General features: G+C 38.5%; 1 protein-coding gene across 3 annotated transcripts in view; it reads left to right on the forward strand.

The window, feature by feature from the left end:
* Window positions 1-14,557, forward strand: part of LRP2 (LDL receptor related protein 2) — a 183,613-nt gene that overhangs the window by 147,959 nt on the left and 21,097 nt on the right. For all 3 annotated transcript variants that reach the window (XR_012678304.1, XR_012678305.1, XM_075180703.1), the window contains exons 60-70: window positions 236-352; window positions 914-1,030; window positions 3,828-3,965; window positions 4,053-4,175; window positions 5,652-5,780; window positions 7,128-7,259; window positions 8,165-8,296; window positions 9,762-9,905; window positions 10,967-11,132; window positions 12,908-13,036; window positions 14,047-14,267. Coding sequence is in view for 1 of the 3 variants with exons in the window: in XM_075180703.1 (XP_075036804.1) it covers window positions 236-352; window positions 914-1,030; window positions 3,828-3,965; window positions 4,053-4,175; window positions 5,652-5,780; window positions 7,128-7,259; window positions 8,165-8,296; window positions 9,762-9,905; window positions 10,967-11,132; window positions 12,908-13,036; window positions 14,047-14,267 (1,548 nt within the window). In the remaining 2 variants the exon portion in view is untranslated. The remainder of the gene's footprint in view (window positions 1-235; window positions 353-913; window positions 1,031-3,827; window positions 3,966-4,052; window positions 4,176-5,651; window positions 5,781-7,127; window positions 7,260-8,164; window positions 8,297-9,761; window positions 9,906-10,966; window positions 11,133-12,907; window positions 13,037-14,046; window positions 14,268-14,557) is intronic.

A 14,557-nucleotide genomic window follows, 5' to 3' on the forward strand; every position in this document is an offset into this window, starting at 1 on the left:
GTGATAAGTGTCATGGAACATTGCTCTCTACTTCTAAATAAGGTCTACTATCCCTTTTAAAGAACTGTTCTCTTCTCCATTCTCCATTCTGTTTTCTAGTCTGTGTCTCCTGAATGCTGCAGAGCTGTCTGAGCCACATTGGTTAAACAATACTGCACTGATTTTCCGGCAGTAAGTAGGGGGGATGTCATATCATACACGTGTCAACGTATTCTGTTTCAAATGCTTATTGCAGGACCCAGGGAGTGCACAGAAAGTGAATTCCGATGCGCTAATCAGCACTGTATTCCCAGCCGCTGGGTCTGTGATCATGACAATGACTGTGAAGATAACTCAGATGAAAGAGACTGCGGTGTGTAAATAATAACAAAGTAAATGTATCTCAGGGGATATCCCATATAATATATATATATATATATATATATATATATATATATACACTCACGCACACACACACACTCACACACACACTATGGCTTCCCCATACATCAAGACTACCATACTAACTTATATATAGTAAACACAACTTCTAGGGGCATATTCAATTATGGGTCCCGGTACCGCAACATCGTGGATTTAGGGTGCGCACAGAAATCTGCGATATTGTGCTACTGACATACTAATCGCGGCCGCAAATTGTAATTTAATACCCCCCCTAAAGTGCCAGTAAACCTGAATTACAGTTTGATCCAATATAATAAAGTTTAATTTAACATATATATGGTATATATAATAGCACCCGCACCGAGAGAGGCTCATAACTTTGGAATGACATGTATTCCTACTTTGTAACTAAGTGATAGCAGTTCTGTTTTACATATAACTTATCTCATAACTCAGAAACATATAAAAGTTTATCATAAGTAAGTGTTATTAAAACCAGCATTTTATTGCCCTGTTTGGTCTTTTTAAGATATGAGAACTTGCCACCCTGGGTATTTCCAGTGTAACAGTGGACATTGTGTCGCTGAACGATTCCGGTGTGATGGAACAGCGGACTGCCAAGATTTTTCAGATGAAATAACCTGCCGTGAGTGTATAAACATAACATAAGTAACAACTGTGACTGTAATAATAGCATATGTTTAGATGTGGTTCTTTCCTACTAAATGCGTCAGTATTGTATATAAGAAGCAATAGAATAATGCATGTGATATTCTGCTTCATTACTTTTACTTTTAGCTGAGCCTTTACAACTTTTGACATAATGATTCTGGTTGTATAAGACTATTGCTGTTATCAACTACTCTCCTGCATTAATGGTCAACTCTACATGCCCATTAAAAACGTATGAATACTGTGGTTGTTATTCAAAGAAATCAATGGACCTGATTCATTAAGGAAAGTAAAAGAAAAAAAAAATAGTAACTTAGCAACCTGGCAAAACCATGTTGCATTGGAGGGGAGCTAAATTTAAAATGTAGGGACAGATTTATAGTTGGGGTAGGGCATGTCCTAGATCAACTTTAGATGTCAGTGTAAAAATAAAGCTATCGAGTATTTGTGTGCTACATGACAAAACAGCCAGTATTTAACTTTTGTGCAAAATAATAAACTCATATGCACCCCTTGCATTGTAACATGGTTTTGTCCAGGAGAAAACTTACTCATTTTTTGCCTTACTTTCCTTAATAAACTAGGCCAAATGTGTTTACATGCACCACAGACTCATACAAAGTTCTCATAAGGACCTACCTCATTTGATGTAAGCTATAGAACACTACTGTCTACAGCCAGTGGAATATTTGCATACATTAATGCAGGTTACACAAATTCTGTAGTTCTACGTAGTCAAGGAAGGGTTATTTTTGTAGTATATCTGATGGGAAAAAATATAATTTTTACAACCAATTCATATAAGAGCAGGAGATCGTTGCCAATCCAGAGAGAAAATATCTTTATTTCACCAACCAACATGTTGCTTGGAAAAAATAAACATTAAAAACAATAAGTCTTTATTCATATTTGCAAAGAATGAGTGTAAACTTGATAGACTATATTATGATTAATCCTTACATTTGGATAACATTGCATTTCTGCAATATATTGTAAGTATTTGTGAATTAAACTAAGATTCTGCCAAATACCGGCCCCTTTGCACTGGAAACCTTATTTCTGTTCCTTGTGTGAATCCTTCTTTTTAAAGTGTTTTCCTAAATTGAGACAAAAAGCCTCAGCCCATTAGTTATATGGATATCCAGTCTAATTAGGAACTTGTCGTGTTTAATAGGTTAATAAAGTAAAATAAAACATATAATTTAATTTTGTCATGCTGCATAGTGTAAAATTACTAGATTGGATATAATTACAAATTAATTGAAGTACGATATTTTTCAACCCAATGAATTAATTCAGAAAGGGATGTTCTATAATCAATCACATTAGAAATAAAATGAATACATACATTAAAGTAAATTGGTTGTATGACAACACTTGTTCTACATTATCCACACTCAGTTAATAAATGTGATTATTCACTTGTTATATACAGCAGACTTGGGATTTTTTGGGGGCATTTAAATGCAGTTAAATGCTTTTCAGCGATCTGCTTAGGCAGAGGTGGGCAAACCAGTCCTCAAGGGCCATCAACAGTTCATGTTTTTAGGCTTTCTTTAATCATGCACAGCTGAGCTAATCTATCTGGCTGGGTCAGTAATTATCCCAGCTGTTTCTACAGACAGAAATCCTAAAAACATGAACTGTTGATGGTCTTTGAGGACTGGTTTGCCCACCTCTGTGCTAAAGTTTACATTCATGTTGTTAATTTAGACAGTTCACCGTAAAGCCTTTCTCACAGGCATATTACAGATATTATTGATATTGCTAAGTACTTTCTCAAATACACAAATATCTTTCCTAAAAGCCTACAATTAGAGCAATTACCGAACACCATTTAGTTGTAGCGATTTACAATATGTCAAACATTGTCATCTAGGTCAGTCCTGAAGGAATTGCAACTTGCCAAAGGCTTAGACTATTTCAGTCAATTATATAATCATTTATTCCAACAGTTGTCCTACAAAAAGGAGCTGTGGTAACATTCACAGCTATATAAGCAAAGTTCCAGAAAGACAGAACTAAGGATGTGTGTGAATAATGTTCTATATAACGGTGGTATGGCCAGTGGAAGGCATTATGAAGGAAGACCCTCTCTCAAACTAGGGGTCCTCCAGGGGCCACTGCTTTTACCTGACACTTTCTCCTGGTTCCAAAGCACTCAGTACTGACAATACTCCAGGCCTGCAAACCTGGACAATATTCAAAATGAGCGCTGCTTGTCCAATCATGAGACCCTATTCACCAGGCATGACCAACTGGTGGCTCTCCAGGTGTTGTGAAACTACAAGCCCCAGCATGCTTTGGAAGTAGATACCTGGCCAATAGCTGGCAAGGCATGCTTGGACTGGAGAGCCACTTGTTGGCCAGGCCTGCTATGCAAACTAAGACATTGTGTAAGGTCTCAGATTATTGGACAAGCCACATCCAGCTGAGATTCAACACATAGGTTCAGCCACTCACGCTTTATTTTCGGCAGACTCAGAGGCCGATGAATACTATTGGTGTAGTAGGCATTGAGGTTGAGAATCTGGCAGAAGGTGGGCATTCTGGTACAATTCGCTGGTTAGAGGGTTTAGATAAAATCTAAGTTTCTCCTTTAATCCATGTACACCATTAATATGTTGCATTCCTTCCTTAAACACTACAGCTGTTGAGGGTCATGTACTTTCTATAGTGTACTATAATCTCCTTTATCTTTTACACATAAGTGTAACACATTTGATTCAGTTTTCATTTAAATTTAATGTATCGATGCCTGTCATCCTTAGCGACTCGCTATCCGAATGGTACATACTGCGCACAGTCCATGTTTGAGTGTAAGAATCATATCTGCATTCTGCCATACTTCAAGTGCGATGGTGATAATGACTGCGGAGACGACTCTGACGAAGAGCTAAACCTTTGCTGTAAGTGATGACTCCACATGTTGCGTCAGTAACTTGTGTCTATTAGATGTGTAATGTGGTGTTCTGAGTGTTGGTTATATTTCACAGTGGACATCCCTTGTGATCCTCTATTTCGATTCCGATGTGACAACAACCGCTGCATCTACAGACATGAGATATGCAACAAAGTGGACGACTGTGGCGACGGAAGTGATGAGACTGAAGAACAATGTAAATGTTTAAGACACATTACATGTATAAAACATTTTATGTATTATAGTAAGCTCAGTAATGAACTCGCACTACTTGGCATTGTTTGGTAAGCCTATAGTAGGTTTTTAGACGTATTTATGTGAGACGAAACCCTTTGGTACTACATCTCATACTTAAAGCAGACCGGTCTGCAGGTCCACTAGCGTTATATTGTTTCCCTTTACTACATTGTGCTTTGTTCAATATGTAGTGAACAGAAATAGGGATCCCCCGGATTCCGTTCACCCAGGAGAGGACCAGGGCACCATGTTCTCGCCCCATGTGGGCGTCCTTCTTACTGTGGCATGTGGAATTGAACAAATGCTTCCTTCTCTTTTTCGTTTGCTGCATACGCTAACATGTTTGATTTGTACTGTATATACAATGCGTTTATACAGTGAATCTTCCTTGTATACACATTTTCTTTGCTATCTGGTGACATGCATACGTGTAGTTTTAATACAAAGACTATGCCATGACAGTAATCACTGTCAGTCAGCACTTAGCTAAAAAAATGTACTTTATAGAAACACAAAGCATGAATTGTCCGCATCTGCGTTGGGAAATCCTTCCTGTGCGTTGCGTATCTTCATCTGCCCCTTCCCTCCCCCGATTTACCCTTCAAGATGCAGACAGTCGTAAATGACTTTTGCGTTCAGACATTAATTGCATGCGATTGTGTTCATTGGTGTAAGGATAGTTCTGAGATCGCGTAGAGCTATTTCACGCAAGATACGGCACACAAAGAAACTTACTTCTGAACATCTGGCCCTAAGATCACATTCTTTTCTATATAAAGATGTGTGCTGTATATACACTGAATTTGATGGTTTTAAGAGTATAATTTATCAAAATCTTTGAGCAAAGCAAAGATATCTACGTAGGCTATGCTCTAGTCATTCCGATCACTGAATGAACATATGTTTGGATAATTTGGCTACATTCAAGAAGGGCAAATTTTTACAGAAATTCACACACAGCAAAATGCGAGGCCGATATGGTCAAATAAGGCTGAGCTGGTCCAAGACGGACAATTCCTTTAAATCACTCATTTTAAAATAGTTTGCATAAAGTGGAGTGAAACCTGGTCTAAAAACCTTAAAGTACCATTTATTCTTAAAATGTCAGTTTTAAAATGCAGAAAATGATAAAAAAAACAATGAAATAAGTAGGGACCAAATGTCCTTGGGGTATATTTACTAAACTGCGGGTTTCAAAAAGTGGAGATGTTGCCTATAGCAACCAATCAGATTCTAGCTGTCATTTTGTAGAATGCCCCTTGTGTTTGTTTCAACCTTGCAACAAACTCATTTACACGTATCAGTAATTACCACTCAATGTTAGTATGTGACGATAAGTATGTAATGATGGGTTTAAATCATTTCCAATATTATTCTCTATATAGGGGAAAAACCTGAAAACATATGAACGTGAAATATTTCCTTGTTTCTCCAGGCAGGCCATCCACACCTAGACCATGCACAGAGGATGAGTACAAGTGTGGCAATTCTCACTGCATCCCTCATCACTATGCCTGTGATAACTATGATGATTGCGGAGACAGTTCTGATGAAATTGGATGTAGTAAGTCTATGAATTGTATAAATGTATCACTAATCATCCCACATTCTGTAAGAGCCTCATCACTTTCTGGGCCTGAAAGTGTACATGTAAACAACGGGAGAGGTCTACTGGTTTTAATGAACCAATTCATTTCTTTGTTTTTTTTACCTGTTTATGTAAAATAAAATGTAGAAAATCAGCTCTTCATACCTTTAGTGACTTGTCATGTGATGATCAGTGCTTTCTACATACTACAAGCCCATATGTGTCAGGAGCAGATTATTTAAAAATTCTCCTCTTGTCATCGGTTGTAAGAGCATCAATGTAAATATAGAGGAAAAAGATGGCACTTCTGATAAAACAAAATAAAATCAATCACGTCTTCATGTGGACCAATAGTTTCAAGATAATAATCAAATCCTCATATACGCTAAAGTCCAAACAAATCTTTTTGTTCCACTATAAATAGTCCAAATATTACTTGATGAGGACCAATTGACACAAGATAGTATACAGTTCCACATATAGATTTCACCCCTGAAAAGTGTATCAACTGGTAGAGAGTTTTAGTATCCCCAAAACAGCTGGTGATCTGGGGCATTAGATCCCTGCTATTTTGATTATTGGAGGAGATGGTTTTAATTTCAATCAGCAGCAGAAAGAAAGAAGTAATAATGACACTGTATATGTCATTGGTACGGCCATATCTAGAATATTGTGTCCAGTTCTGGAGGCCATATTTCCTGGACGTTATAAATACACTAGAGATTGTACAAAGAAGGGCAAAAGCCTACAGCACAAAGCTTACCCGGAAAGACTAACAGATCCTATTATGTATAGTTTGGAGCAGAGAAGGGAAAGGGGGGACATGATAGAAACTTTCAAATATATCAAGGGTTTGAACAAGGTACAGGAGGGAAACATGCTTCAAATGAAGAGAAGTATTAGAACACAAGGACATGCACTGACACTGGAGGGAAGTAGGTTCAGAGGAAATTTGAGAAAAACTTATTTCACAGGAAGGAAAAGTGGATAAGTGGAATAGCCTCCAATCAGAGGTGGTAGAGGCTAATACAGTAGAGCAATTTAAACTTGCTGGGGGTAGACATAAGGATATCCTTACAAAAGAACTAAGGATCAAATAGGGTTTGAGGTTACCATAGGTTTAAAAGACTAGATGGGCCAAGCGGTTCTTATCTGTTGTCAAATTCTATGTTTCTATGTAACTATTTAATTATTCTGTCCTCCAATGAGCTCAGTTATTGCCTCAGATCTGCGTTACTACACCTCCCTGTCATGTAAGGTGACCTAGCCAAGTTACTGCATCAGAAACTAAATGTTTATTATCTGTGTTTCACTTCTAATTAGACACAGGCTCTGGACGACACTGTGGAGAAAATATTTGTGAGCACAATTGCACAAACTTAGCCGATGGCGGATTTATATGTTCATGCCGACCAGGATACAAAGGCAGTGAAACTGATCGAAATTCCTGCGTTGGTAAGATGGAAGCGATGATTTCTGTGCCGGTTAAAGAGAGGGGACTTAATAGACTACTCATAGACCGAATAGCCAGCTCTTGAGTATTGTGGTGGTGAGAGGAAATCTCAGTTCCCTTCTCCATTCCCTCCCTTTAGTTACTCCTGCAGTGTCTTAATTCTACAATGTTTTTTATTAGAAAAAACACCAGGCTTGACCAAGAAATTGTTGCTACTAAACTACATCTATATTTTCAGTGAAATAATCATGAAGAAGTTGACATTGAATGGTATAGCAATGATAAACACACAATAGTTTATGATACAAGGTGGATTTAATCTGCTTGACCTATTTTATTCAGAACCTAGAAAAAGCAGATGGAGGGAGGAGAAAAAATATGGATGTGAGAAGGCCAGGATTTAGCATTAGACGCCTACATGCCTACTGGCGCAGATGCTGAGAAGCAGCTTTTTCCAATGCAGAGAGTATATCAAGATTTTTCTTTCCATCAACTAAGACAGATGTACTGAAAAATCAACCAATGAGGGTTTAATTGAGATACATTTCTACTCATACCTCTAAAACCTCTCTCTACTAATGCTGACACAGTAGCATAAATGTAAAATAATGTTGCCTTGCATATACATTTTTGTAACCAATAGCATCCAATCAGATGTCGGCTTTAATGGTCTATTCTTAATAGAAAATAGTCAGCTAGAATCAGATTGTTTGTTATAGGACACAGCACATTTTTGTACATAGCACCATTTTATTAAATAAGTCGAAGACACACAGGAACAGAGAAAAAAATTACATCGGAAAAATGAAACCTACTAACACTTACTAGGTGCTGCTGGTACTTTGTGCTATAGTAGGAAATATATGCAATCTATTCTTTACAGACTTTGCCGTCCTTTTGTGTTTAGATATTAATGAGTGTGAAATATATGGAATGTGTCCACAAGACTGTAAGAATACCAAGGGAAGTTACGAATGCTTCTGCACAGAAGGATTTCGATCCGTTGGAGATGAACAGGGGAAGCAGTGTGCTGCTGATGGTATGCAAAATGTATATATGATATTACTCAGTGGTCGAAATGTGGGTGTATACAGTGGTATGTCATATCGTCACTTCTCATACTGCCATCATTGTAAAACTATCACATTCTATTCTCTTACTTTCCCAATACAGTTTTTCATACTGCCACTTCCAAATATCCATACCATCATTTCTATTCAATTTCTACTTTGACCTCTGATATTGCTGCTTAAGTTCAATATGGCCTACATTGCTTTCAGATTGGCCACTGATATTACTATTTTACAACGCACAATTACTCTAATTACAAGTATATCAGAGGTTAAGTGCACCAAATATATAACAAAGACACAAAGGAGGGGAATTCAATTCACCCCGAATTAGCGCAGTGTTAAAGATATTGCGGTTATTACGGTAATTTTAACCAGGGAGCTGCGCGCATAAAAACGGCATTGAGACTACCGTAATAACGGTAATTAAAGGCATTTTTAACGTATTAGCGGTAATAATGCGCAGGTCGTGTTCCTTTTACCCATAACGCGGCCAATTGAATTAACCCCAAAGAGTTAACCATCACAATCGATCAGACGTTTCACTTATAGATGTGGACAAGATACAGATTCTACTTTTATATTTTCCTCCTACTACTTGTTTCATTCTCATTTAGGTAACATGGGGAATGTATTTATTACATGTGTCACTTTTACTTTCCCACTAAAAGTGGGTCTGGGAAGTACATGGGCATCCCATTAAATGTATAGAATGAGGCCTGGCTTAAACCATCTTTAAGTATAGAAGGTCCTATTGCAGGGATAACATGTTCTTCCGCCAACTCATCTCATCTAAATGTAACTCTCGAACCCCCACGAATCCCATTTAAATAATAATATCCGAGAACATGAAATCTCATTTGCTAGATATCCCCCACCCTCCGAGATGCTGACCTCTTGGCCCATTCATGCACAAAAACTGATCGCCATCACAGAAAAATAGGCAAATAATGTCACAAGATGGCCTGCAGGTCTGCACCTTTACAAATGACCCTTATTTTGCACTTGAGAAAACTCCCCCTTGCCAGCTAGCACAGGGTCTGTTCCAGTAAAACACTTAGGTGTGATTCCCTCCAATGGAACTACCACTTACGGATATATGTTCTTCTTTGCGCACTATTTTGTTTATGAACGTTAACTGAATTATTTTATTATTTTTTTCTCTATAAGTTCTAGGTATCTAATTTCCCCTTCTTAGCTCTCTCTTTTTTGGTAAACTCTGTGGCACACTTTCAGTTTCATCTCTCTCCTCATTTCAACCGTACCTCACCACCGGAAGCTGCCTGTTGACAATTGATGCTTTGTTATTGGTGGATGGTAATGCCTCTGCCTTACACCATTAATGTACAGCGCTGCTTAATGTTGTCTCTTTATACCATATTATATGCTTATACGCATTCATACATACCTATATAATGTTTCATAATATTGCAGGCAGCCCTCCGATACTTCTGTTGCCGGACAATGTGCGAATAAGAAGATACAACCTGGCTGCTGAACAGTACTCTGATTATATTGAAAATCAGCAGCATATCCAAGCCCTGGACTATGACTGGGATCCTGAGGGAATAGACCTAAGTAAGTGTTCATGTCTTTTCTTCTAGCATTACGTCTCTCCTCTGTATCCTTTCTCCTTATGTCTCTCTTGCTTCACTTGTCGATATTAGTAAATTTACCTGTTATCACTGTGTGTGTGTGTAGCCTAGAGCCGGATTAACAGATTGGTCTTTCCGGGCTATAGCCCAGGGGCCTCGAGCAGCCGGGGGGGGCTAACAAAGATTTTAACTTAATGCCGGTGATCGGGTCCCATTCATTCAAGTTAGGCAAGCGTAGCTAACAGCAACTCTGATGCTGTTAGCTGCCTTACTGTCATTGCGGGCGCTGTGCGTAGCGCGCTGATTATCGAAGAGGTCTCGTGAGACTATGACATAGTCTCATGAGACTTCCTCACTGACCACCTGGCCGTCACTGACAGCAGGGCAAGAAGAAAGAAGAGGTGCCACCTGGAGCCTGAAGACTGCAGCGAAGAGGACTAGGTAAGTTTCTATGTATGGAGGGACCAGAGGTGATACACTGGGGCTGAGGGCGTCCTTTACAAATTACTGGGGGCCTCTTAGCCCAGGGGCCCACATTGGCTTTATCCGGCCCTGGTGTAGCCCCAAAAGTAGCAAACTACCGGAAAATAATCTGATTTTATATTGTTCAAGCTTGACAGTAAAACTAGGATGTAATCTTCAGACAATGATTATTTTCACTCTTTACCTTATCATTTTCAATTGTAAACAGTTAGGCTGGGTACACACTGCAGGCTATTCAGCCAATACTTGTGTGTTAAGGGATGCTACACATATATAAAAAATGTGACAAAAAGCCATGGAAATCCTTAAATATGGAAACCAATCTTCATATTGCTGTGGCTCTCCAGCCATCATTCATCTGTCTGACAGGGCATGCTGGGGCTTGCAGCTGAATGACAAAGATTGCATACCTCTAATTTAGACCACGTATCCGACCTATATCATACAGGTGTATCTGCTCACTCTTTGCCTCTCCCACCATTCTTACTGTACATCAGATCAGAAATGTGTTATTGCATATTGAATAATGTATTGTCTTCTCTTTCATTCTCTTTCTGGAAGGTATTGTATACTACAGCATTCGAGGACAAGGCTCCGTGTTTGGGTCCATTAGACGGGCATATATACCAACATTTGAGGATAATGGTAATAATATGGTAAAGGATGTCGATCTGAACTTGCGCTACATAGTGAATCCGGATGGCATAGCTGTGGACTGGGTTGGAAGGTATTGAATCTCAGCTTTTAACTATTTCATATCATTGAGATTAATTATAATTTAAAACAAAATAATTTCTGTCAGGTACTTAAAGGTTCACTGGTAAATATTTAAAATAATAAATAGTAAACAGTTTTTAATAAAAAAAATAATCAAAATGGAATTAAATTAAATACATAAACAAAGGTCTCCGCTGTAGCATATACTGATGCTTAATACAGGGCAGTTTATATTTAGCCAAAGTCACTGATTTCAGTAGCACAAACTATAGCATTCGTTGAGCTGTTCTGACACTACACAAAAACTCATCCAGTATAAATCACCCTGTGCTAAATACCAAAATACTGTACACACATAGCCAGTGTCACTGCGCCAGATACTTCTAACTCTCAACACAGTGACTACGCAAGTGAAGTCTTAGTTAGGGAAGGATTGAGGAACGTTTCACACTTTAATTCTTAAAATAAAGAATTAATGACTATATATGTGTTCTAAAAGCAGATACAACAATTGTGATAACATTTCTGCAAGATCAGATGCTCTATGACCAGACTAATTTTCATCTATTAAAGGATTTTTATTTTTTTAGGGTTTTCCTTTCATAACATTTAAAAATATATATAGCATTTGAAAGCCATTAGCTGGGGATACACACTTTCTATGTCTTCCCTTTTACAAACATGAGGTTCACAAGGATTGCCCATATATATATATATATATATATATATATATATATATATATATATATATATATATATATACTTGCCTGTTTCTCCCAAGAATAGGGATACCCAGTATGTGTACTCCAAATCAAGTTGTTAGGAATTATAGGCATTGTTTGTTTCTACACCAGGGGTAATGTTTGAGTGCCATAACAGACTGAACTCGATTTTTTCCTATTTTTGTTACCCGATAAGTGCAGTGCAAAATGGGTCCGTTAGCAACTACAATATATACTGCTATAACTAATACAGTGTAATAACAAATGTCTTCTTTGAGTAAAAGTCTAGTTGCAATGTACAATTATTAACACATATACAGCATACTTACCCACTTTTTAATCGTTGTTTCCGGAAGATCCGGGAGGGTAGATGGGGAGTAAGGACGGAGAGAGGCAGGTCTCAACAAAACACGTCATTTTGGCCCCGTTCCCGCATCAGTCATTTTAACAGGGTGGTGGGGCCAAGATGACGGGATTCTAGGGGTCATTAGGAAGTGACCTACCTGAAATTCGGGAGTCTCCCGGACAGTCCGGGAGAGTGGGCAAGTATGATATACAGTACCATAATATAAAAATATATTTTATATATATATATATATATATATATATATATATATATATGTGTATATATATATATATATATATATATATAAAAATGTAGCTCCTCCCTGTATCATAAATACCCTAGGTTTAATTAGCTATTAGTGTGTGCTTAAGTTCCTGCAGCAGTGTTCTCATGTGATCGTTCTTAGGCAATTTATTGGACACCATCTCATGATGATGTCACAGGATGTATCTCAGGAACCCACTGAGCATGTTCCTGCCAATACATGGGCTGTTCACACTCTCATTCATACTCAAGAACATTCATAGCTGCCTAGAAAACAGCTAGCTTAATGCTGGCATGTAAAATGGTGTTATATAGATGTAACACGCAGAAAATGTAAACATAAGTCTACTTATGTGTTACCTGTGCTGACATCTGTGTAATGTGTAGGTTGCAGGAATGTTTAAAAACCTATGAGGAAGTTTAATCTAATTTTTTCTATCAATGATCAACCAGACACATTTACTGGACTGATGCCGGCACCAATCGAGTTGAAGTAGCAAAGTTGGATGGACGATACAGGAAGTGGCTTGTTTACACTCAGATTGACCAACCAGCAGCCATTGCTCTCAATCCAAAGCTTGGGTAAGTGTTTGGTCTCCTAAGGGGTGTTTCATATGGCTGTTTGCACAAGGCTCATCAGGATGTTGTGTACACCCTGTTAAAAAATGCTATGCCCTTTGACATATCTCCCAACTGTCCCAATATTGGCGAGACAGTCAGTCCTGAATTGAGGGCTCTGTCCCGCAGGCGCACATGTCTGTCCTGTGGTAGGAAGTTGGGAGGTATGTGAACGGTGCCTTGTGCACTAGTAGCAGGTGGTGGGAGGGGCAAACTAGCACTTCACAGCTCCCTGTCCTCGCTAATGGAACTAACATTTTGGGAGGTATGCATTGGGTTAAATGTACAGAATATTACATGATAATAGCACTGTTATGGGTCCTTGTCCGGACCGTTCCTTCTGCAAAACAGCTCCCTGCGATCCCTCTTTGTGCTTGGCTGATGGTTATCAGGGGCAAACGCAGGATTTGTAGAGGGGGGTTTCCACACCACGCCTCCAGTGGGCGTGACAAGCATGCATGGGGGCGTAGCTATAATATTATACAGTGCCCCAGACTTGGAGGGAGGGGTTTCCAGGCACTAGAAACCCCTCCCCCTTCTCCTTCGGTTTGCCTATGGTCATCATATTCCTTGACTGCTGAATTAAGTGCAGTGTGAGACCAGTCCAGTACGTTTCCTCCTTCATCACTGTACTAACAGCATGGTCTCTGACAGCGTGAGTAGAGGTACTAGTAGGAGAGGAAGTCATCTCCTCCTCCTGTACCACCTCTGCTCAGACTGCCAAGGAAGAGGCATTCAATGAAGACCATGTGACTGTTGATGCTAGGGGGTGTGGGAATAAAACAGACTATCTTACATGAGGAAATATAATGTCCTAATGTTACATGTATGTGACTGAAATAAATACATGTAACAGCACAGGAATCTCTTGCTGTAGACAGAGACTTCTCATCAAATAACACCACAGCCACACACACCTATAACATTGTATAGTGGTGACATTCCAGTGTAACATCCGCTGTTCCTTCCTGCAGAATGATGTATTGGGTGGACTGGGGCAGGCAGCCTAAGATTGAGCATGCTTGGATGGACGGACAGCAGAGGCAAGTTCTTGTTTCAGAAGATCTTGGCTGGCCAACCGGCATCACTATCGATTACATCAACAACAACAGAATTTACTGGAGTGACTCCAAGGAAAATGTCATTGAATCGATAAAACCTGATGGTACAGACAGGCACACAGTTGTAAGTGGAGGTGAGGAAATATGTAGTGTAAACTTTGTCTTTTCATATTGTTGGTATCAAATATAAGATATGTATATAATGTTATTATTTATTGTACGATTTATCATTATCTATTTTTGTTCAAATGACCACATCAGTAATTTAGGATTTTGCTGCCTCAACATAGTTCACTTCATTTGAATTATTCATAAAATGTTAGCACTTATTTTTATAAATAGTATATAATATAGATAGATATAGTAGTAATATTTACATAGTGTATAATATATTACATATATATATATATATATATATATATTT

Source organism: Mixophyes fleayi, chromosome 7 (assembly GCF_038048845.1).
Source record: "Mixophyes fleayi isolate aMixFle1 chromosome 7, aMixFle1.hap1, whole genome shotgun sequence".
In the NCBI taxonomy this organism is placed as follows: domain Eukaryota; kingdom Metazoa; phylum Chordata; class Amphibia; order Anura; family Limnodynastidae; genus Mixophyes; species Mixophyes fleayi.